The following is a 25,903-nucleotide window of genomic DNA, read 5'->3' as shown; positions in this document are numbered from 1 at the left end:
AAGATTTTAATTATTAGAGAGAGAGAGAGTGCACACACAAGTGAGAGGGAGAGGGAGAAGGAGAAGCAGACTCCTTACTGACCAGGGTGCCCGATGTAGGCTCGTTCCTAGGACCCTGCAGTCATGACCTGAGCCAGAGGCAGACACTTACCCACTTCACCAACTGAGCCACACAGGTGGCCCTCTCCTTTGTGATTTTATTTATCTGGGTCCTTTCTCTTTTTTATTTTGAGAAGTCTGGCTAGAGATTTATTAATATTAATTAATTTTGTCAAAGAACCAGCTCCTGATTTCATTGATCTGTTGTATTGGGGTTTTTTTTCTTTTTTTAGTTTCTGTATCATTTATTTCTGCTGTTCATTATTTCCCTCATTCTGCTGGCATTAGGCTTCATTTATTGTTCTTTTTCTAGCTCCTTTAGCTATAAGGTTAGGTTGTTTGAGATTTTTCTTGCTTCTTGAGGTAGGACTTTACTGCTCTATACTTCCATCTTAGAATAACTTTTGCCACATCCCAAAAGTTTTGGACAATTTTGTTTTCATTTTCATTTCTTTTGGTGCATTTTTTCATTACTGTTTTGGTTTTCTGGTTGACCCATTCATTGTTTAGTAGCATGTCATTTAACCTCCATGTATTTTTGGTCTTTCCAGATTTTTTCTTGTGGTTGACCTCTAATTTCATAGTGCTGTGGTCAGAAAAGGTGCATGGTATGATTTCAATCTTTTTGTATTTGTTAAGGCTTGATTTGTGACGTATTATGTGATCTATTCTGAAAAATGTTCTATGTGCACTTGAAAAGAATGTGTATTTTTTTGTTTTAGAATCAAATACTCCGAATGTATTTGTTAAGTCCATCTGGTTCAGTGTGTCATTCAAAGTCATTGTTTCTGTATTTATTTTCTGTTTAGATGATCTGTCCATTGATGTAAGTGGAATGCCAAAGTCCCCTATTATTATCGTATTATCATCAATTCCTTTATGTTTGTTATTGTTTTATATATTTGGATGCTTCATGTTAAGCACATAAATTTTTACAATTATTAGATCTCCTTGTTAGATTGTCCCTTTTATTATGAGATAGTATCCTTTTTTTTGTTCCTTGTTATAGTCTTCATTTTAAAGTCTAGTTTGTCTGATATAAGTATTGCTACTCTGGCTTTCTTTTGATATCAATTTGCATGATAAATGTGTCTCTATCCCTCACTTTTCAATCTGTGTCTATAGGTCTAAAATGAATCTATTAGAGGCAGCATATAGATGGATTTTTTAATATATTCTGACACCTTATGTCTTTTTATTGTTTAGCACATTTACATTCAAAGTAATTATTGATAGATAACTGTTTATTGTCATTTTATCCTTGTTTTGTCATTGTTTCTGGACATTTCTTTGATCTTTTCCTGTCTTTGTTACTTTTGGTCTCCTTTGCACTTAAAGAGTCCCTAATATTCCTTGAAGGGCTGGTTTAATGGTCATGAATTCTTTCTGTTCTTATTTATCTGGGAAACTTTATCTCACCTTCTATTCTGAATGATGGCGTTGCTGGATGGAGTACTCTTGGCTACAGATTTTTCCCATTCAGCACTTTGAATGTATCATGCCACTCTCTTCTGGCTTGCCAAGTTTCTGTTGACAAATCTGCAACTAGCCTTATGGATCTTCCCTTTTAAGTTAAAGATTTATTTGTCATTATGCCTTTTTTTTTCTTTATCACTATATTTTGCAAATTTAATTGTAATAAGTCTAGGTGTTGGCCTGCTTTGTTGATTTTGATGGGCATTCTCTGTGCCTCCTGGATCTGGATGTCTGTTTCCTTCTGCAGATTAGGGAAGTTTTCAGTTATTATTTCCTCAAATAAATTTTCTGCCCCCTTTCTCTCTCCTCTTCTTCAGAAACTCCTATAACATGAATGTTATTATGTTTGATGGAGTCCGCGAGTTCCCTAAGTGTATTCTCATGTTCCTTAATTCTTCTTTCTCTCTTTTGTTCAGCTTCATTATTTTCCACTGTCTTCTAGATCACTAATCTGTTCCTCTGTTTCTTCCAGCCTGCTGTTCATTGCATGAAGCCAATTTCCAATTTTGTTTATTGCATTCTTCATCTCTGATTCTTTTTTAACTCTTTTATCTCTGTTGTAAGGGTCTTACTGATGTCTTCTATTCTTTTCTCAAGTCCAGTGAGTATCCTTATGATTCTTTTTTTTACATTCTCCATCAGGTATATTACTTATATCTGTTTTACTTAGCTCTCTAGCTATGGCCTTAACTTGTTCTTTCATTTACAATAAATGCTTCCTTCTTTGAATTTTTTCTAAGTCTCTGCCTTCTCTGTGTTAGAAAAGCCAATTATGTTTCCTGCTCCTGAAAGTAATGGCCTCATGAATAAGAGAACATGTAGTGCCCAGGGCCTGGTTTCAGGGAGTATTTCATGTATGTGCTGCATGTATTCTGGTGTTGTCTTTTATCTGAGCTATCCTTCATGCCAGTCATCCTCAGAGGCTCTCCTTGAGTTCAGTGGACAGTGTTTCATCGTTGGCTTGAATATGGTGAGTTTTAACCAGGTATGCTTTGGTCTGCTTATGAAATGAGACTTGACACCACTTCCACCAGAACTGAGGCCCTGCAAAATTCTCTGTTTGGGAGATATGGTATGAGCAGGGGTTTGTCCTAGTCTTTCTGAGGTAGGGGCCCACTGCACTGGGACTGAGGCAAGCTTAACTGAGAAGAGCAGTCCTGCCAAAGTGGGGCTTGGTATATGCAATTTAGGTAACCAGTGTCTGTAGGTTGCTCTGTGTTTATGCTAAGGGACAGTGGTGGTGGGGAATGGCCAGTCAGTGACTTTGTTTCAGAGAGTTGTCTCTGTGAGTGCTATCTCTCAGAGACATGCTCCAAGAAGAGCAAATAATGTCCCTGTTGTATGCACTAGGCATTCTTCAGATCACTGTTTCCATGCTGTATGCCCCTGGATTGTTTGCCTGCCTTCTCTCCAGAAATAGCACAGTACCCTCTGGGCTCTATCCCACTGAAGTCTGTTAATATTTAAAACTCCAAACTTCCCACCAGCAGTGTAGGAGGTTTCCCCTTTCTCCACATCCTCGCCAGCATCTGTCATTTCCTGACTTGTTAATTTTAGCCATTCTGACTGGTGTGAGGTGGTATCTCATTGTGGTTTTGATTTGTATTTCCCTGATGCCGAGAGATGTGGAGCACTTTTTCATGTGTCTGTTGGCCATCTGGATGTCTTCTTTGCAGAAATGTCTGTTCATGTCCTCTGCCCATTTCTTGATTGGATTATTTGTTCTTTGGGTTTTGAGTTTGATTAGTTCTTTATAGATTTTGGATACTAGCCCTTTATCTGATATGTCATTTGCAAATATCTTCTCCCATTCTGTCAGTTGTATTTTGGTTTTGTTAACTGTTTCCTTTGCTGTGCAAAAGCTTTTGATCTTGATGAAATCCCAATAGTTCATTTTTGCCCTTGCTTCCCTTGCCTTTGGCGATGTTCCTAGGAAGAAGTTGCTGCGGCTGAGGTCAAAGAGGTTGCTGCCTGTTTTCTCCTCAAGGATTTTGATGGATTCCTTTCTCACATTGAGGTCCTTCATCCATTTTGAGTCTATTTTCATGTGTGGTGTAAGGAAGTGGTCCAATTTCATGTTTCTGCATGTGGCTGTCCAATTTTCCCAACACCATTTGTTGAAGAGGCTGTCTTTTTTCCATTGGACATTCCTTCCTGCTTTGTCAAAGATTAGTTGACCATAGAGTTGAGGAAAACAGTGTGGAGGTTCCTCAGAAAACTGAAAATAGAGCTACCCTATGACCCAGTGACTGCACTACTGGGTATATATCCTAAAGATACAAACATGGTGCTCTGAAGGGGCATGTGCACCCGAATGTTTATAGCAGCAATGTCCACAATAGCCAAACTATGGAAAGAACCTAGATGTCCATCAACAGATGAATGGATAAAGAAGATATGGTATATATATATACAATGGAATACTATGCAGCCATCAAAAGAAATGAAATCTTGCCATTTGCGATGATGTGGATGGAACTAGAGGGTATTATGCTTAGTGAAGTGAGTCAGTCGGAGAAAGACAACTATCATATGATCTCCCTGATATGAGGAAGTGGAGATGCAACATGAGGGGTTTGGGGGGTGGGAAAAGAAGAAAAAATGAAAGAAGATGGGATCAGGAGGGAGACAAATCATAAAAGACTCAATCTCAAAAAACAGACTGAGGGTTGCTGGGGGGAGTGGGGACGGGAGAGGGTGGTGGGGATATGGACATTGGGGAGGGTATGTGCTATGATGAATGCTGTGAAATGTGTAAACCTAGTGAGTCACAGACCTGTACCCCTGGGTATAAAAACACATTATATGTTTATTAAAAAATTTAAAAATAAAAATTAAAAAATAAAACTCCAAACTTTATGCCCCACTGGTTGCAAGAACTCATGAAGTTCAGCCTCTCTCATTTTCCAAGCCAGTGGCTTTGGGGAAATGTTCTCCTTGTGTTTTCCCCCTCCGTGATTCTCTTTCTCTTGCCCTTCTCTGGGACTACAGCTCCCTCTCCTCTGCCGCACCTGCAATCTGATCTGTCTCTTCCCTAAACCAGGTCTCTACATGTCCTACCTTCTTCAGTGTGACTCTTCTTTCCCTTTAGCTGTGGAGTTTGTTCTTTCAGTCTTCAGGTCAATTTCTAGAATAGTTAGGATGATTCGATAGTTATCTAGTTGTGTTCATGGGATGAGACAAGCCTAGGGTCTTCCTACTCTGCCTCCATTTTCCTCTTCTCTGATATGTGGGGGTTTCGAACCATTTACCTGGATGGCATTGCTTTCCTCTACAATGGCTCTAAATTATTCTAATTCCACCCTTTCCTCTGCATGTAAGTTTATAATAACAGCTGAATAGAAGAGCAAATGCTGAATGGTAGCACTATGATAACTCAGTCTCAGTTCCCCAGCCACACTCCCTCTCAAATTATCCTTCATGATCCAACTTTTCTGCTCCACTGCACCTTCAGGGAAGAGGTACCTAGTAAGAGGACATCACATCATCATCTTGATTCTCCTTTTGTTCAGGTACCATGTGACAAAAGACTAGTAATCAGAGTAATATTTTTAAATATTAACAATCTACTCAACGATGTAAGGAAGAGATATACTGACTTACTAAAATATTCAGTCTGATAAATGGGTCATCTTATATCAGTTTTGCATAATCTACACCTCAATGATTCCAAGAACTTCCCAAAAAACAACATTTTTGTAGTATGTTAGTATTTAAGGAAAGAAGTTTATAGTTTTTATTGCATTTATCAAATGGTTCTCTGACCAAAATAGGTTAAGAACCACTTAGTGAGGATAACTGTTTTTCAATTCTTAGCTGTACAGGAGAACATGTAAATAATGATAAACATAATTTTCTTTCTTTAATAATTCCAGAGACACCAGATTGTTATAGTGTCTCAAAGCTCTTAAAATGAGTATCTGTAATGATTAAATAGTATTGTGAAAATTTTAAGCTATTTGAGCTTTCTCAATTCAATCTATCAAAATGCAACTGTGTAAGCATAACCATTATTTAGATTTTGAATAAATAAATAAATAAAATGAAATTTTATGCAAGTGTCTCCTTTGTCACTAATTACTGTATATGATACTCTAGAAAAATCAATTAAGCTCTTCAAATTTCAATCTTCATAGTGGTAAAATGGGGCTATCCATGTAGTCTGTGCCTCTTTAGGCTCTGCTGGATAAGGATACAGAGAAGTAACTGAACTGGGGACCAGTGGTTTAAATGCTTTTAAATCAGGGATTTTAGATCTGACCTGATTCAAACTCAGACACAATCCTGACTCTGATACAATAGCCTCCAACATAGTCTCCCTCCTTCCAAGTTTCCTCCACCAGGCTTATTTTTCCAAGCAGTGTTCTGAATGACATTCAAAAAAATGTAATTGAGGTCATGTCATTCTGTTCAAAGTTCTCCACTGGCTTCCCATCTCATTCCAAAAAGAAGATGAAGTCATTGTAATTGTTTGCAACTTTACCACTCAAAGTGAAGTCTACAGACTAGCAGCATCAGCTGAAACCAAACCCTATGGGAGAGCTACTAAATCAGAATCTACAGTCTACAGAGAGCCTCAGGTGACACAAATGTCATCAAAGTTTGAGAAACAACCTTGATGGCTTCTCCTTTTCCCCTTTCCATTTTCCTCTTGCTCATCCTCTTTTTCCCCTTGCTACAGAGGCCTGGCCTTCCTGCAGCTCAGCCACATGCCAGACTCCTTCTTGCTGCAGAAACTTTACATTCATCATTCAGTCAGCACAAAATCTCTCTTCCCCAGGTATCTGCAGGGTTCTCCCCTTCATCTCCTTCAGTCCTTCCCAAGTGTTGTCATCTTGGTGAGCCACCCCCTGACAACCCTACTTGAAGCTGCAAACCTCCCTCCCCACAACATACTCCTTATGTGTCTTCAGGAAGTTACTTTTCTCTATAGCATTTAACATTATCTGGCATACTATATCATTATTTATTTGTTTATGATTTCTCTCCTCCTCCTAAGATCCATGAGAGCAGAGATTTTTGTCTCTACTCTATCCCCATTACCTAAAACAATGGCCACTACGTATTCGTTAAATTCATGAATCAGGTGAGCTAACACATATAAAGTCGGTTGGGGTTAGGCCCTCAATAATTGATATCCATATTATGTTTTGTTGGACATCAAAGGTATTTCCCCTAGGCAGACAGAGTATAGTTGTCTTACAGAGATCAAAAATGACATTTTGGACAAGTACCCAATTCATGCTGTGAAAAGTTGAAAAGAAGTTATTATAATAACCCTCAGCAGACAGAAAACTTAATAGGTAAAGAACCGTGCATATATATTTATTTCATTTTTTTCCCACTGAAATAGCCCCATTACATGGTGCAGTGCCAGGAAAATGGCAGACACTAAATAATGAATGAACAAATATAACAAATATAACTTTAAACATATATAAAGATAGTATATAAGAATCTGTCTTTGACTCTTTGGCATCCTTTGACAGCCCTAACCTGACTACCTTTCTGGTCTTTCGATTTTCTTGTGCCAGCATTTTATATTTATCATTAACTTGAAGTAACAAAACTATTAACTGAAACCAACCCTTTAAGACAAACTATTGCTGGTATCTGGTTAAAACCAGGTGGCTTAATTATCTAAGGAGGACTGATAGCAAAACTTAACAATAATGACACAACTACTAGTTATATCAGGAAACTTTATAAACATTTTAGCTGTGTCATCTAATATTTGCAATGCTATTATAAGCCAGGTATTATTTTTAATATCTATAATACCTATTTTTAGGATGCATCAACTGAGGCCTAGAGAGGTTAGGCAACATGCCCAAAGTCATATAGGAAAGCTGCTGATCCACTGCAGAATGAGTTATGTCAAGAGTCAAGGATTTATTTATCCTCTGCAACTACTTTCAGATTTTAGTTTTTTTAGTAATGGAATTCTTTTAACCCCCTGGGAAAACTGTTGCATGAGGGCTCAGGGACTAGAATGGATAATAGTGGCACAGCTATTGATCAAGCAGGGATGAGGCAGAGTGAAGACCTATTGCCTTAGCCATCTCCTTTGTTCCTCCTTATCCACTGGCTCTGTATAGAACCTTTGCAGAACCTCAGCGATCTAAGGAAAACCTTTGCCCTGTGGAAAGGAGGTCGGATAGGCATCCAAACAGCAGACAGAAGTTCTAAAATCTCTCTCCAAGTAAAAATAAAGGGGCCAGGGGAACCATCCTAATAGGTAGAAAAAAACCCCACACAGGATTCTGTGTACTACCTTTATAGACTGATCACAAAGGTAAAAATCTGACTATATAAGTAACTTGGGATTCCAAGAAGTTTGGACTATATCATACCTAAGTCTCTTCAACTCTACAATGTCATGATATAATGATCTAGAGTGGGTAATAATAAAATTATGATTTGATATATAATTTTTATAATTATCCTGCTTCAAAGTCTCTAGGTAGTCATTTCTCTAAGTTGGCAACAGGTAACCATGGGCAAGGAAGGCAACAAGGATATGCATGAAGAAGTCAGAATACCTGTTTCCAGTTCTATCATTACACGGCACCTAACCTTGAGAAAGTCAGATCCTTAAATAAAAAGTATGCTCTTCTACCTCACAGGTAAATGTAAGACAATATAATAATGATGATAACCTTTGGAACTACCGAAGTTGTACGCAAATGCTAACAAAAGTATTAGCAAAAGTACCAAAAGTAGACTTTAGGGGTAAAGAATACACATATCCTACTTCTATTGAAAAAATGCTATGAGATGATATTTGGACACTAAATAGTTATTTGAATCGATAATATATCCTTAAGTCAATGATCTGCCAGTCAAGTTATCCAGCACATTGTCAGTAGCATTCACTCATTACCCATTTGACATCCATTTGACATTTACCACAATATGCTAATTTCTTACTTATTTTACCACCACAGATAAATTATTTGAATGAAGAATGAAGACAACTAATGAAAATTTCCCTTTAACTTTGGCTGACACCAATCAACAGTAGTCTATCAAAACAAGTTTTTATAGATTATTGAATTATAAATAAAAGTATAAATATTCTGTAATTTTGCCCAAAGAAGATATAGCAAAAATGAGATATAATTATTACACTTTAAGCTGTATGTCATTTCTTTTTCTTTTTTTGTGCTGTGTGTGTCATTTCTTAAATTTAAATAATTAATTGCAATTATAAAAAGGGAGGATACAACTGGTAAAAACAAGAAAAAGATAATTGCTTTAGACTTACTGCTGCATGAAGAACTGAGGCAGTGCAATGAGCAATGTTCCAACTCCCATGATTAGACACCCTGTTCCGATTATTTTTGGTCTGTGAAGTTTGGCTCCAAAGTAGCTTACAAATGTTATAACTAAGAGATTCCCTTGGGGTAAAGAATAAAATGTTTATCAGTTAGATAACTTAGAAAAAGTCATCAGCATAACTAAATGAACTAAATGAATGAATGTCTTTAGCAGGTCTGGCAATGTTTTGTTTTAACTAAACTGTCTCCCTACCATCTTTCCCATCCTTTGTTTTTCTTTGCTTTAATCTAAGATGACTATTGAAATTGCCTGCATGCTCATTACTTCAATTATCTCATCCATTTATCAAAATACTTTAATTATGAATACTACTACCTCAATTTTATCCACCCTAATTATTTGTCCTTTTAAAGTGTTTTATCAGTAAATCAAATTGTAGAAGGGTTCCTTTATTGCTCTCTTAAGTTTTCCTTAGTGATTTTGAAGTGAACTTTATTACTATTTCTTCATTCATTTTCTATTAAAGCTTTTATCAGTTTCCCATTTGCTCTTGAAACATACATTACATATTCTTATTTTAGCAGATATTCCTCATAGAAAAAGTAAAACAAACACAACTATACCTCACTTTGTTAAATCAAATTGTGAAATTTATATTAATACTAAGATACTTTATAATTTGCTATATGCTTTTTACAAAAAGACTCAAAACATAGGTAAAAATTACTTCACATAAGCAAACCTCAGGAATATACCAGTTATATAATCTCAATGTTTACTTATAATCCAAATTTTATGAAATACAAAATTTCCATAAAATGTACCCATCTTTTTAAAAAAATAATTGACAAAATTTTTTGAAGGTGGAAATTACGCTTTCATAAAAAGTTTCTAGAGAAGCATGGAATAAATTAGTTTTAGTTGATGATGGTGATGAGTTTCTAAATATGCTTTAGGGAAAATATTTTGCTGTATAGAAAAACACTAGAAGAGGTAGTAAGGGAAACAGAAACCTTAAAAATGTAAAATCTTGGAAGCTCCCAACAGTTTCTTATTTCATGGATCTAGGGGTAGGCCAAGAAATCTGCATTTTAATATCAGCTGAAATGTGCTGATGGAGATGGTTCCAGGAACATGCTTTGATAAACACTGTTTAGGATCTTAGATTTCAAAGGGCTTTTAAAGTTTCAGCTCTTTGCACTTGGAATAGTTTTTTAAAAACTGCAGTGCTAGATAGAGTAATAACTTAGCAACTCCCCAGCAATTGATTGTGATGGCTGATGGGTAGTGTTGCTTTGAAGCTCTGCCTTCAATGTTTCCAATTTTCTAGCAAGAATATGTTTGCTTACATCTGTAAGCAATCATCTAATTTACTACTGTTTGTTCACATTGCCAGCTTTAGTCAAGTGCAAAAAGAGTAGCAATTTTTATAGCCTTGAGGACAATAATGACAGTGAGAAAATTAGCATGCACAGTGGCTCTAAGTTTTATGGCTCCAGAAAGAATTAGCTTCTTTTTTCATAGGAAAAAAAAAAACCCTTGAATATGAGATTTCTCATTTGATATTTAAGCATTTAGTAGAAGTAATTTTGTGTCATATTCCAGTGATAATTATGTCTATACTTTTTGTTAATGTGTCACAGTTAATAAACTAAAGTACAGTGAAAGCTGACCTTCAGTTTATAGATAACGTATCCCTGCAACAAATATCACCTACCCACCCCCCCCCGACCTCCCACACCATCAAAACCTCACAATAAAGGACTTATGTTTCGGGCTGTTTCTGTGTTACATTAGTGGTTATGCCAAAGACCACATAATACCACTTAGGCATCTGTGATATCTACAGAGTTTTTGCTTTCTTTACTTAGTATCTCTTCCGAGTTCTCAGAAGATACACATAGGAAATTAATAGCGATGAACTTTAAAAAATTAAATTGGATATCAAAAATCACTTCTATTATCACTAGCCTCTGGAAAAGACAATACAACCACAGTGCTTTAAAACTGTTTTACCAAACTTTTAAGTAACTGATTCTCCCCCCTTCTCTTTCTTCCTCTCTCTCTCCCTCTCTCTCCACACACATAATTTAGATAACAGAAAAGAAAGCCACCCAACTCATCTCCTATGACTTATATACCTTGAAAACAAAAACTAGAGAAGGACAATGAAAGAAAAGACCAAATGCAATTTGTTCCAAAAGGGCAAGGGTATCACCAAATAAGAGGAAAAAAATTTAACTTAATCATTGTCTTAAATGATAAAAGGAGAAAAAAAATCCATGGTTATCTTAATAGATGTATTAAAAACATCTAATATAATTAACCACCCACTTGTGAGAAGAAAAATATTTAAGCAAATTAACTTTTTTTTAAGTTTTTTTCTTATTACGTTCAGCTACCCAATTAACATTTAAGCATATCTACCAAACTATAGAGCACACATATTACTTAATTGTGAAATTGTAAAAGCACTTTGACTAAGGTCAGATACGAGAAAAGAACACCCATTGTCACTGTTTCTATTTAACATAGTACTGAGGCCAATGCAATATGGCAAGAACAAGAAATAACAGATCTAGAATTGGAAAGAATAATATAAAATTGACTTCTGTTTCATACAATATGATTGTCTATTCAGAAAACTCTACAGCATCTATAATCAATTAAAATTGATAATCAATTAAAATTAACATACATTTATATTATATATAAAAAATCCTAGAGACTATACAAAAAAACTACCAGAAGTAATAAACAAATTTAGTAAAGTGGCAGGATATAAAATTAATATCCAGAAATCAGTTTTTCTATATACCCAAAATTTCTATACACCCAAAATTGATTAAAGACCTATATGTGAGCTCTGAAACCATAAAAGTCCTAGAAGAGAACACAGGTAGTAATTTCTTTGACATTGGCTGTAGCAAGATTTTTCTAGCTATGTCTACTCACACAAGGAAAACAAAAGCTAAAATAAACTATTGGGACTATATCAAAATAAAAAGCTTTTGCACAGCAAAGGAAACTATTAATGAAACAAAAAGAAAACCTGCTGACTGGGAGAAAGTATTTGCAAATGGTATTACCTGATAAGGGTTAATATCTAAAATATATAAGGAACTTCTATAACTCAACACCAAAACAAACAATCTGATTTAAAAATGGTGCATAAACAATGAATACTGGAACACTGAAAAGAAATAAAATAAAATAAAATGGAAAAAAAATAATAAAAATGGGCAGAGGACCTGAATAGACATTTTCTAAAGAAGACATACAGATGGCCAACAGACACATTAAAACATGCTCAAATCACTAATCAGGGAAATGCAAATCAAATGCATTGCATTTGCAATGCAAATGCAAACCAAAACCACAATGAGATATCACCTTGTTAGAATGGCAAAAATCAAAATGGCAAAAAATAACAAATGTTGCAAGGATGTGGAGAAAAAAAAACTGTTGGTGAGAAGGAAAATTGGTACAGCCCTGGTGGAAAACAGTATGGAGGTTCCTCAAAAAATTAAAAATTGATTCATTATTGGGTATTTACCAAAAGAAAATGAAAACAGTAATTCAAAAAGATATATGTACCTCTATGTTTATTGCAGCACTATTTATAATAGCCAAGATATGGAAGCAACCCAAATATAAATCCAAATTTCCATTCATAAATGAATGGATAAAGAAGAGGAGGTGTATGCACATGTATATGGGCACGCACGTGCATGCACATACACACACAGACACACACAGAGAAATATTATGCTGCCATAAAAAGGGATGAGATCATGCCATTTGTGACAACACGGATAAATCTATCAGTGAAATAAGTTAGACTAAGAAAGACAAATATCATATGATTCCACTTAAGAAAAGAAATGAATAAACAAAAAACCGATTCAGATTCAGACCTTTAAATACAGAGAACAAACTGAAGGTTGCCAGAGGGCTGGGATGGTTGGGCAAAGAGGGTGAAGGAGAGAGGGAGATACAGACTTCCAAGTTACGGAATGAATAAGTCATGGGAATAAGAGGCACAGCATAAGGAATAGTTAATGGTACTGTAATAGTGATGTGATGGAATAGATGGTAACTACACTTGTTGTTAACATAGCATAAATCATAAACTTGTCAAATCACTAAGTTGAACACCTGAAACTAATGTAACATTTTGTGTCAACTATACTTAAGTTAAAAAATATTAACATAAGTTCAGCAAGGTTGCTGCATACAGATAACATTAGATATTAATATGGTTACAATATTCCAGGAATTACTAAATAGGAATTGTAACAAAAATCTACTACTATAAAAGCAATGATTAAAAAGAAACTCATTGGACTGAATGCATATATTTGGGAACAGTAAAAATCTAAAGTCAATTTTCTAAGTTTCTACCTAGGAAACTAGAAAGAGTCAATTAAATCTAAAGTAGGTAGAAGAAAAGACATAATAAAATTAGAGCAGAAATAAGTGAAATTGAAAACAGAAACTCAGAAGAGAAAATCAGCAAAAGCAAAAGATGATTCTTTGAAAGATAAATGAAATCAATAAGCCTCTAGTTATGCTCACCGAGAAAAAAAGGAGAGAGAGAGAGAGAGATACTAATACTAATAACAGAAATGAAAGGGGAGACATCACTATAAATTTTATGGACATTAAAAGAATAATAAAGGAGTACTGTGAACAACTCTATACTTACAAATACCATAATCTAAATAGAATGGACCAACTACTTAAAAGACACAATCTGCCAAATATCCCTAAGAATTAATAGGCAATATGAACAGGCCTGTATCTATTATAGAAATTGAACCAATAATCAATAGCCTTCTAATACAGAAAGCACCAGGTCCAGAAAGAGTCACTGGCAAATTTTACCCAGCAGTTAATGAAGAAATTATACCAATTCTCTATAATCTCTTCTGAAAAAGAGATTATAAGAGAGGAGAAATTTCCTAGATCATTTCTATGAGGTCACCATTCCCCTAAGACCAAAACCAGATGAAAAAAAATCCCTACAAATCAATATCTCTCATGAACACAGGTATAAAAATCCTCAACAAAATATTAGCAAGTCATATTCAACAGTATATAGAATATGTGACCAAGTGGGATTCATCCCAGGCATGCAAGGCTAGTTAAACATTAGAAAATCAAATAATATAATCTAGCACATCAACAGGCTAAAGAAGAAAAATCACATGTCCATATCAATAGATGTAGAAAAAGCATTTGACAAAAATCCAAAAACCATTCATGATAAAAAACTCAGCAAATGCAGGAGAGACAAATTTCCTCAACTTGATAAAGAACCTCTACAAAAACATAGAATTAACATCATACTTAATGACAATAAACTCAAAGCTTCCCACTAAGATTAGGTACAAAGCAAGAATGTCCCTTCTCACCATTACTTTTCATTATTGTACTGGGGAATCCTACTAAATATAATAGGACAAGGGGGCACTTGGGTGGCTCAGAGGGTTAAGTCTCTGCCTTTGGCTCAGGTTATGATCTCAGGGTCCTGGGATCGAGGACTGCATCGGGCTCTCTGCTCAGTGGGGAGTCTGCATCTCCCTCTCTTTTCTTGCCTCTCTGCCTACTTGTGATCTCTCTCTTGTCAAATAAATAAATAAAATCTTTAAAAATGAAAAAATAAATATAATAGGACAAGAAAAACAAGTAAAGGTACACAGACTGGGAAAGAAAAAATAAAACTGTCTTTGCTCCCAGAAGATATGATCATCTACATAGAAAATCCAGAAGAACTGACAAAGGAACTCCTGAAACTAATAAATGATTATAGTAGGGTTGTAAGACGCAAGGCTAATATACAAAAGTAAACTGCTTTTCTACAGGCCAGCAAGGGACAGTGGAATTGAAAAAGCATTTACTTTATCACCCCCAAAATAAAATACTTAGGTATAAATCTAATAAAATATGTACAAGATCTACATGAGAAAAACCATAAAACTCTGATGAAAGAAGTAAAAGAAAAACTATATAAATGGAGATCCACCCCATGTTCATGACTGGGAAGACTCAGTATTATCAAGATGGCAGTTCTACCGAACTTGATCTGTAGATTCAATTCAAATCTCAGCCAAAATCACAGGGAGTTATTTTGTGGATACTGATAAAACAGTTTCTAAGCTGACAAAATGGAGAGCCAAAAGACTGAGAATAATCAACACAATAATGAAGAAGAACAAAGTTAAAGGAGTGACACTTCTGAACTTCAAGACATACTGTAAAGCCACATTAATCAGTCTAACAGTGGTGAAAGAATAGACAAATGGATCAGTGGAATAGCATATAAAGTCCAGAAACAGACCTCCAGAAATATAGTTAACTGCTCATCAACGAAGGAGCAAATGTAATGAGATAGAGCAAACATAATCTTTCCAAAAAACGGTCCTGGAACAACTGGACATGCACATGCAAAAAAGATGAATTTAGACACAGTCCTTACACTCTTCACAAAAGTAAAGGCAAAAGAGACCATAGACCTCTGTAAAATGTGAAACTATAACACTTCTGGAAGATAACTTAGGAGAAAATCTAGATGACCTCAGGTTTGGGGAGGACTTTTTAGATGCAACACCAAAAGCATAATCTGTGACCAAAAAAAAAAAAAAAAAAAAAAAAAAAAAAAGAAAAGAAGAAGGATAAGCTGGACTTCATTAAATTTAAAAATTTCTTCTCTGTGACAGATAATGTCAAAAGGATGAAAAGAAAGCCACATCAGATAAAGGACACTTACCAGTATTATACAAAGAACACTCAAAAGTCAACGATAAGAACACAAGCAATGAGATTTAAAAATAGGCCAAATAACAGATAGGTCACCAAAAACAATACACAGATGGCAGATAAGCATATGAAAAGATGTTCAACATCATACGACATGAGGGAACTGGAAACTGAAATGACAATGAGACACCACTACATACTTATTAGAATGGTCAAAATCCAACATACGGAATGCTGGTGAGGGCACAGAGCAAAATGAATGCTCATTCATTGTTAATGGGTAAAATTCTCTGGGAAACAATTTGGCAGTTTCTCACAAAACTAAACATATTCTTCCCACATGATCCAGCAGTTATGCTCCTTGGTATTTACCCAAATGAGCTGAAAATGAAAATATGTCCACACAAAAACCTGAACAGGGATGTTTACTGCAGCTTTCTTCATAATTGCCAACACTTTGAAACAATCAAGATGTCCTTCAGTGGGTGAGTGGATAAGTAAACGAAGGCCTATCCAGAAAATGGATTATTATCTGGCATAAAAAGAAATGAGCTATCCAGCTATGAAAAGACATGGAGGAATCCCAAATGCATATTACTAAGTGAAAGAAGCCAAACTGAAAAGGCTACATACTGTATGATTCCAACGACACAACATTCTGAAAAAGGCAAAACTATGGAGAGACTAAAAATATCAGTGGAAGCCAAGGGTAAGGCAAAGTTTGGGTGAATAGGCAGAGCAGAGGGACTTTTGGGTCAGTGAAAGTAGAATGCATGATACTGGAGTAGTGGATACAAACCATTACATATTTGTTCAATCCCATAGAATATACAACACACAGAGTGAACCTTAATGTTAACTATGGACTCTGAATGACAATAATGTATTGTAGGTCCATCATCCGTAACAAATGTCCCACTCTGGTGGGGATGTTGATAATGAGAGAGGCTTTGCATTTGTGGGAACAGGGTATATATGAAAAATCTCTGTAACTTCCACTCAATTTTGCTGAGAACCCAAAACTACTCTAAATAACAAAATTTTTGTCAAATCTATCCGAAGATGATTAAATACTAAAATATGAAAAGCGAAACTTTTCAATATTTATAAGAATATGTGGGAAAATATTAGAAAGAGAGTATTTGGAAATATTAGGAGGTCATGATATAGAAAACATTTTTTTAAAAATTTTCTTAGCAGCTCTGTTGTTGTTGGAGAAAGACTTCGTTATGAAAAAATACATGGGAAAAAATGGAGTGTCCAGTATGTGGACATGAGATAATAATGCCAAATGATGTCAGAGGATAAATGAAATTTTTTTGTAAATAAGAAGAAATGAGAGCTAGAGACAAAGGTGGGAGTGGGTCCAGAATCCTAGAAGGGAGGAATATGGAGAGGCGCAAGAAGAGCAGATTAAGCTCATGGTCAGGAAACCCACTTTTCTGAAAAATTATGGATTGCAAATATCCAGAGCAAACCTGGTGATGTTTGGAATAAAGGTTTGCAGTGTAAGTGAGAGGATCTCAAGACATTTTATTGTATCTAATTCAATAAATAACTTCCATCCTTAGAACGGTCTGGAAGAATTACTACGAATTTATTCTCAGGATCCTCTGTCACTTCCTGTGAAACATTGGTACTCTCTGTCAAATACAGAATCTCTCAAGTTGCATCAGGACCTGGGGACCCAAGAAAAATTTGGACCATATTGTAAGTTTCTTTGGCTCTAAAATGTTTCTATACCATAATCTAGAATCGGCAATAGTTAATAGTTGATATATAATTTTCTATCTGCTCATTTCTTGTTCTTTCTGTGTGATTTAATCTTTCAATCTGTAACAACTGCCTCTTCATACTGGTTTCTTCCTGTGATTCAGTGTGTCACTCTTACTTTGATTCAGTTCACCTTCACTCAGTTTAGGGCTATAGATAGGACAGGCATTAAGGAATACATCAACTATCAAGGCATATCTAAGGAATTTACTCAAGGGAGTGATATGATCATGCTTTAGAAATTTGCTACACAAACTATGGCCCATTGACTCAACAGAATCACACCATATGAGACCCTGTAGAAAGGCAGCCCTATTCCCCTTCCTAAAGAATGAGCATCTGCATTTTTACAAGACTGCCCAGTTAATGGTGCCTATTTGTAGGCACATTAACTATTGATTAGTACTGAGCTACGTAATCTCATTCTGGTAGGATTATGACAGACAGATTTGGGAAGAAAACCCTAAAGGTAAAATGTTGCCTATTCATTCTTTTTATTCTTTCTGTGATATTCAGGGTAAGAACTGAAACATACAGTATGAACTAAAAAAGTCATTGTTGCAGAGTTGAAAAATATTTCTTCACTTTTCTGAAAGTTTAAGTGAGCCAAACCTGGAGCCATTAGAGATTTTACTATGTATAGTAAAGCATATATTTGAATCCCAACAGGGAGTAAGGACCCCAGAGGCTATCATTCTGTTTACTTCAATGAAGAATTAAAGCCTTGTAGTTTATTATTTCAGGAAGCTCTACCTGGGATTATACTCCTCAAAGTACTTCCAAAAAAGTAACTAAAATCACTTGGTCTTTTCAAGTGCCAAGAAGAAGTCTATAGTCAAATGCTACCCAAAGACACAGGAGAGCAGAATTTTTTTGCCTGCCTTGCTCTACTGTTCTCATTAGTAGGCTTTCTTTATCATCTGTGTAGACCTCTGGGCAGAAACCCCTTTTACTGTTTCACTTCTTAAATCATTACAATAAATTTTTGTAGAGCCCATTTGAATTCTTCCAAATTTTGATTCACAGGGCTGTTGGGATATAGGACTCTTTTCGTAAAAAATACCTCCCAAATACTTCAAACTTAAAATCCTAATAGAACCTTACCCTCTCCTCCAAGAAAGTCTCTCACTCTGACTGGAAACTCTAAATTGTGTGAATCATAAAGTAGTGAACACCTGGGGCAGGAAATTTATTGCTGGTTGCTTAGAGAGAACAAATTGCCTCTACTGTAACATAAGGTCTTAGCAAATTCTACCTCAACAGGAATTTACAGATAGAGTCTAGCAGACAAGAGAATGCAGTGAGGATGTCATTTAGTCATGCCTAGAAGACATGTAAAAGTAAAACCAGGCTTCTGCAATACTTACCAATTTCAAAACTACCATCAATAACTCCCACCAGTGAAGAAGGGATATCAAATCTTCTCTCTATCTGAGTGATGGTGCTCTTCAGATAGCCTTCTGCCAATGCTTTAGCGAAGTAGACAAAAGACAAGGCACCCAAAAATACCTGGAAAATAAGAGAAATCACACTTAGTCTGACTCCAGCTTGACACACAACTGGAAACTTAACTCAGTAAACAGACAGACAAAATGCAAACCAAGAACAATGTAACAAGATTATCACTGAAGATTTCTCTCAAGCATGGGTACAGGCTTCCTTCAGCCTCAAGCTCAGGTAGATTGCTAAAAATACAAATTCTAAAGCAGATTTTGTTCAGAATTTATGTTGAATTCTGTTCTTTCCCTTCTTTTCCCTTCCTCCAAAGGATATCTGAAGGAGTCTTGGCTTTGAAAGGAAAATCCACTGTATGGTGAAGCCAAGAGTGGAAGGAGCCAGTCACAGGTAAGAAAATAAAACAAGAACCATAATTCAAACCCTTAATTTTTTATCATAAGTCTCATACTCATGACTTGGGTTTCACAGTGGAGACGCATGCACCAGCAGGAGACACAACAGACCAAAAAAACTACTATCCTCATGTTTAAGTTCATATTCAAGGTAAATTCATGCATTTGAGTATGAATTTTTTTTAATAGCTGGCTTATATATTTTGCTAGACTTGAGTCCCTGATGGAATATCCATAGAGGAGGTTAGCATTTATATGAGAAAGCACATATAGAGGGTGGTGGGGTTATGGACATTGGGGAGGGTATGTCTACTGTGAGTGCTGTGAAGTGTGTAAACCTGGCAATGCACACACCTGTACCCCTGGGGCTAATAATACATTATATGTTAATAAAAAATAAAAAATTATGTAAAAAAAAAAGAAAAAGCACATATATTTGCTGAGTGAATGTTGGGTACAAAGAACAGGAACTTGGGAGTCACACTAGGCACCATTTAAAAAGTTCCCCTGCTCCTTGTTGTGTGGCAAGGAAAATCAAAATTTTCATTTATAAAATGGGAATGATATGGATGTTTTATAGATTAAATATTATAACAATACTTAGTAAAATATCTGAAACATGGTTGAAACTGAATAAATGTTAGTTTCTTTTCTGTCTTACTTCAGTTTAGGAGGGGCATTCAAATGAACCCAGAAAGTGATATTTAATAATTTAATCTACATGGTAGGAAGAGATGGCTTTCACTGCCTGGTAGAGTGTGTTTTAATAAATTACACCTAAGTTCACTTTTCAAAAAGGGGAAAAAATTCTCGCTTCTAGCTACATATGGGAAATATGTAATTATACAGAAATATCAATTATGAAATTGCATAGCACACATCTGAATGGAGAGTCAACAACATAGCCTCCACCTAATCTGTAGGTTTTTTTCCGCCCCCCTGATTCTTTGTTACTCTTTTGTTCACTACTTACGGTTGTTTGTTTACCATTTGTTTGTTACCTTCAGTTCACCACAGCATCGTTGCTTCTCCTTTGAGGAAGAATATTCTGTTTTAAAGGAAGGTTGCCCAATAGGTTGCGTTGAACTTTTACAGAACAACTGGATATTTTCTTTGGATGAAGTGTCCATTATGAAAATATTCCTTGACTCTGATCCTGTCAAAGTAGATTTCAATAGTAAAAAACCAACCAACCAACCAAACAACCAAACAAAACAAACCAAACCCAAAAAAACCCAAAAAACAAAACAAAAATTAATTCAACTCCACCATTTATTAAATAATGTTTTTATTTCACAGTAGATCACAATGCTGGGGACATGATTTGATATGAAGCTACCTTACTTTACCACAGTAAGCTGGCAAAGTTTTTCAATTAAAATTGACCAGTATATTTGATTAACTAATCCAGCTATCGGGACTCTCTAGCCAGCATTCTTTCCCAATCCCTTCAGCTTAAGCCTCATTATGGCAAAGAAGAAATTTAAATGTTGCCTTTGGAATAAATAATGAGGCAGAATTTTGCTAACTTTGTGGTCTTGCCAGCTTAAACTAGAAGCAAGCAGAAAAGGAAGAGGAATTCAACCATCTGAATATTGATTCATGAAAATTAAGTTATTAAAGCCTTTAAATCTATCTTAACAGAACGGGTAGAAAAGATTGATGCTCATTGTAGTTCCCTATGGCGCACTGCAATTCCTATGGGTCTGCAGCAACCAAAGAAAGGTATACAAAATGGTAAAAAAAGAAGAGGACCATTTATGTATCATTTTACTTTGACAGATAAGGAAGCAGCATGGTTTGTGCCTTAGGCTTACCTTTAATTCAGGCAAAAATTACTTTAGCCTGCCTTCTAGTAAGAAAGATGGCCTCCTTTCCTATGCTTAGTTTCCCATCTGCCCATCCTTACCAAGCCCTGGACAGATCCATATACTCTGAACCTATTTTCTCCATATTCATATCAGTATTTATATGTCCCATGCCTTACTTTAGAATTTTGCATGGCTCAATGCCTGCCTGTAAAAGTAATGTATTTGAAGAAATTAGAAAACAAAATAACTTCTAGATTACCCTAATATTTATGAGATAATTCATTTGCACATTAACAGAAATCTGTATTTTCATCACACTAAAGAAATAAGATTACGAGTAAAATTTAATGTACTGTGGTAATAACTGAGGCTTATTCTGCCTATGAGTATATTACCTTGACTTTATGTAATTCTTACTGTGTTTACTAAACCTCATCCTTCACAGTTTGAAGTCACAGATAATTTCTCAAAACTGAAAAATCAACTTTATTTTGAAATATGTAATTAAATATGAAAAGAAAGACCAGAACAATTAGAAGTGGAGGAGTAGCAAATGAGTTGAGAAGGGTATAGCAAGGACCTGTTTAAAAAAAAAAATTATTTGATTTTTAGATTTGATGCATAAATTTAACTTTTTTTTTTAAATTTATTTATTTGACAGATCACAAGTAGGCAGAGAGGCAGGCAGAGAGAGAGGGAGGAAGCAGGCTCCCTGTTGAGCAGAGAGCCCGATGCGGGGCTCAATCCCAGGACGCTGGGATCATGACCTGAGCCGAAGGCAGCGGCTTTAACCCACTGAGCCATCCAGGTGCCCCAATTTAACTTTTTTTAAAAAAAGATTTTATTTATGAGAGAGAGAGAGCATGAGAAGATAGAGGTCAGCAGGAGAAGCAGACTCCCTGCTGAGCAGGGAGCCCGATGCGGGACTCAATCCCAGGACTCCAGGATTATGACCTGAGCTGAATGTAGTTGCTTAACCAACTGAGCCACCCAGGAGCCCCTAAATTTAACTTTTAAAAAATGGGCAAAGGAAAGTCGAATGAAACACAAAAAAGATAAAAACCAAAGAACTAAAGTAAACAAAGAACAGAAAATGCTAAGCAAGATCAAAAGGTAAGGACATGAGAATACAATATTCGTGAGTTCTAAACATAGATGTTTAAAAGTATAAAACATAAAAATTATGTATAATATATAGAAATAACTTTAAATTCTTGACCAAATAGGTAATTTTCTAGCAAGAATTACCTGTGTTAATATAAACCAGAAAAGAAAAAGAGCCAAGGAAGACACTACCAAAAATACTCTAAAACTATCCCCTAAACAAAACTAATAAGGATAGATGATGTAATAGGAGTGCTTTATCAAGGGATATCCTTCAAGGAGAAAATAGTTGGTAACTGAAACAGATAATAAAAATCTCTATTCATTTTAAAAAGACATAAGTATCTTGATAATAAAATCTCATTAAGATAGTACAAGAAAAAAAACATTTCAGATGAAATTTAGAAATGCTAAAATTTTAAATAAAATACTAGCAAATCCAAATGAATTTCTATTCTTTAATTGAGATCTAGTTTAAAAATGTAACAATTAATATTAGGAACTTTATTCATCTAAATCATCACATTAAAAATTCAGTATGTTTTATAGGTATATCAAAACGTCGCATTGTATGCCATGCATTTATACAATTTTTATTTGTCAATCACATCTCAGTAAAACTGGGAAAAAAAGGAATTCAAAGTAAAAAATAATAAAATCTCAGTAGATGCAAAACATCAGGTGATAAAATACAACATCCATTCCTGATTTATAAAAAATCCAAATTCTAAGAAACTAAGGACATAGAAATTCTTCTTTACCATCTATCTGATACCAATGGCCAACTTTGTACATTCACTGAGTCAACAAAACTAGTTGTCCAGAACAACACTTTGTCAGAACAATGAAAAGGAGTTGAGAAACATTGGGTTATGCAATATTAGATAGGTTTAACACTAAAAGACTACTGAGTACCTTTAATTAAACTGCCAGAGACACACAGCTATTAATAATAATAATAATAATTTGATAATAATAATAATAAAAAGTCAAAACAACTAAATGACCTAAATGTCCAACAAATTATGGTCTATTCATACAATGAAATCTTTTGAACACATTAGAAATTAGTATAACGAAGTAAATATAACTATATAGAATATGTTTATTAGAGAACTGACTTTAAAAATCCACGGTGAAAAACAATATATATAATACTCTATTTTACAAAAGCAGCACCCATTTTCACATGTGTATATGAAACAACAAAGTTTGAGGAAATCTTTAAAGAACAGGTTAACACATTATTTCTGGTTGGTGACAATGCAGATAATGTTTTCAAAAATGCTTTGTGGGTCTATATGTTCTAATTTTTCTATAATGAACATATAAAAATAATTTAAATATTACAAGTATAAACATATCACCAAGCAAGAAATACACACCAGAAAAAATTTAAATATCATTCAAATTGGCCTACTCTTTCAGGGATTCAATATATTATTTCTGGCCAGTCATAATAAAGCCAGTGGACAAGAACAGGCAAATTAATTCTTTAATAATTAAATATACTATCACTACACTAATCCAGAATGCTAATGCTAAAAAGAAAAACAATCATGTTGAAAATTATATTAAAAACTTGAGACACCAAAACACACTGTCTTCTTATACTTGGAAGGTGATGACACAAAAATCACTCTAACTAGAATCCAGAATTGAGAACAAAAACAAGAGAACTATGGTCATCCTAGACGATGTGGTATTAGGGCAAAATAATATAAAACACTGACACTGAATATTGTTACAGAAAATATAATTTCATCTTGATGGCTAATTTGCATATCATCTCAAGGATAGTATGTTTCAAGGAGGCTATGTTTATGAACATTGAGCTTTTCATCCCTCTGTGAAAAGAAACGGAAGGCGAGCTCAAGGACCTGAATGGAAAGATCCTCCAGATTCTCTCTCTCTCCATTCATTTGCAGTCGCAGAAGTAGAGCAAGAACACAGTTATTGAGAAGGATTTGCATTTGGCAAATCTTTAATTGTTCTCCCACCTCTTGAATAGATTCCACCAGAAAAAGAGTTATGGCAAAGTTTTCATCCAACAGCCTGGGTTGGAGTGTATCTTATTTTGGGGACCAAAGAAAAAGAAGCAAACCATAGATAATAGAATAGATTATTATTAATAAATATAAAATAATATATTAATAGAAATAAAATAATAGAAAATGTCTATTCTTCTTTTTTAAAAAAAGGAATTCTCTGTTCACATGGGCTTGAAAATCAATCTCACAGTCTTTAAAGAGCACAGACAGCCTCGGCATGTTATGACTGGGTCATGCCCAGAACCTCTGTGCTGTGATCCTGTGACATAAACTCCATCCACGGTCAAACCCTAAAGACTGCCAGAGAGCAAGTCAGAAAGAGCCACCCTCTTATAGTCACCCACACGTGGAAAACCTCTGGACTAGCTGGTCTTCCGGGCACCGAGTAATCTCACGGTACTTGCAACAAGGAGTGTGTGTTAAGAAGGCTGATTCCCCCCCTCCCCATACAAGTAAGTGTTCGTGTCAGATTCGGATTGAATAAGTACTTATGTATGTGCCAGGTGAATGACAAACTTTTTGCTAATCCTAAAAACAACCAAGGAGGTAAGCATCAGAATACTTGTTTTACAGAAAATGATACAACTCAGAGCCATTCAGTGATCAAGAACTACCCAACTAATAAGTTCTCAGAGTCAAAATCTGAACCCAAATCTGAGGTGACCTGACTTTAACCAGTGTCCTTCTGCTATTTCTATCAACCTAACAAGGGCCCCAACAACTTTGACGGTGGGTGTGGGTAAGACGCTGGTAGTGCAGAACTGAAGGGCTGATTAACCTCTCTTCTATGAGAATCAGACGTGAGAGCCGCAAAACAGGAAAGCAGAGAACTAAATCTTACCTGGAGGTGGAGATCAAAGACGGCCAGTTCCTCTCAGCGTGCTCAGCGAGAGGCTGGACCCCACTCCACAAGCTGAGAGAGGAAACTGGGGTGAATTCTACAGCAGCTCTGAGCAGTTGTGCCAGGTGGGGAGAGCCTGGATGGACACAGACAGAGCAAATTAGGGGAAAGAAAAGATGAAGGGCATGGTCTCACCCCTGGGCAATTTCGACTCTTTCCTCTTTCCTCCTGGCCTCTTTTCTCTGGCAGTCTGCAAAGAACAGGCCACGCTGGCAAAGCCACTGACTGACGTGCATCTCAGCTCCCAGGGCACAGAAAGAGCTGAAGCTTTGGAGCCATTTCTTTGCAGTTTGCTGCAAGTTTAAGGCCACACGTGATAAAGCTTTCTGTGTGAGAGAGAGAGTGAAAAGAGAAAAGACCACTTGTGATCTTACTTGCTGATTCCCAGAAACACAACTCTGCAGGGGGCAGAGGGGAAAGGAACCGAAACAGGAGGAGGGGCGGAAGTTTGTAACAAAGATCCCTCCTTCTCCTTCCAAGAAGTTTTTAAGCCAGCCGCTCCTTGAGGACATCACTGGGATCCTTCTGAGAAAAAAAAAAAAGAAAAGAAAAAAGAAAAAAAAAAAAAAAGGCTCATAGGCTAAATCTCTGCATGGTTTCTTTTCCCGTTGGGATTCGAGAATCTTAGGGACCACATACCAGGTCAGGATCAAGGCTCTGCTGAGAGTTCTCTCTAGAAAGGGCCAATTCTCAGACACATGATCAGTTGCTCGCATCCAATTTATAAGGGTCTGATAGAAAAAAAGAAAAGCACTGAAATTTTGGCAGCCACTTGTTTATTCTATCTAAATTCCA

General features: G+C 35.7%; 1 protein-coding gene across 1 annotated transcript in view; it reads right to left on the bottom strand.

Moving 5' to 3' along the window:
- Positions 1-25,184, bottom strand: part of SLCO1C1 (solute carrier organic anion transporter family member 1C1) — a 70,913-nt gene extending 45,729 nt beyond the window's left edge. The window contains exons 1-4 of the mRNA XM_080811043.1: positions 25,049-25,184; positions 20,243-20,397; positions 18,759-18,900; positions 8,843-8,975 (exon numbers count right to left, since the gene is read on the bottom strand). Of these exons, the coding sequence (XP_080667169.1) occupies positions 8,843-8,975; positions 18,759-18,900; positions 20,243-20,371 (404 nt within the window). The 5' untranslated portion in view covers positions 20,372-20,397; positions 25,049-25,184. The remainder of the gene's footprint in view (positions 1-8,842; positions 8,976-18,758; positions 18,901-20,242; positions 20,398-25,048) is intronic.
- Between the last annotated feature and the right edge of the window lie 719 nt (positions 25,185-25,903).

This window comes from Martes martes, assembly GCF_963455335.1.
Source record: "Martes martes genome assembly, chromosome: 8".
Taxonomy (NCBI): Eukaryota; Metazoa; Chordata; class Mammalia; order Carnivora; family Mustelidae; genus Martes; species Martes martes.
The sequence above is the reverse complement of the archived record's forward strand: the minus strand, read 5'-3'. Positions and strand labels throughout refer to the sequence as shown.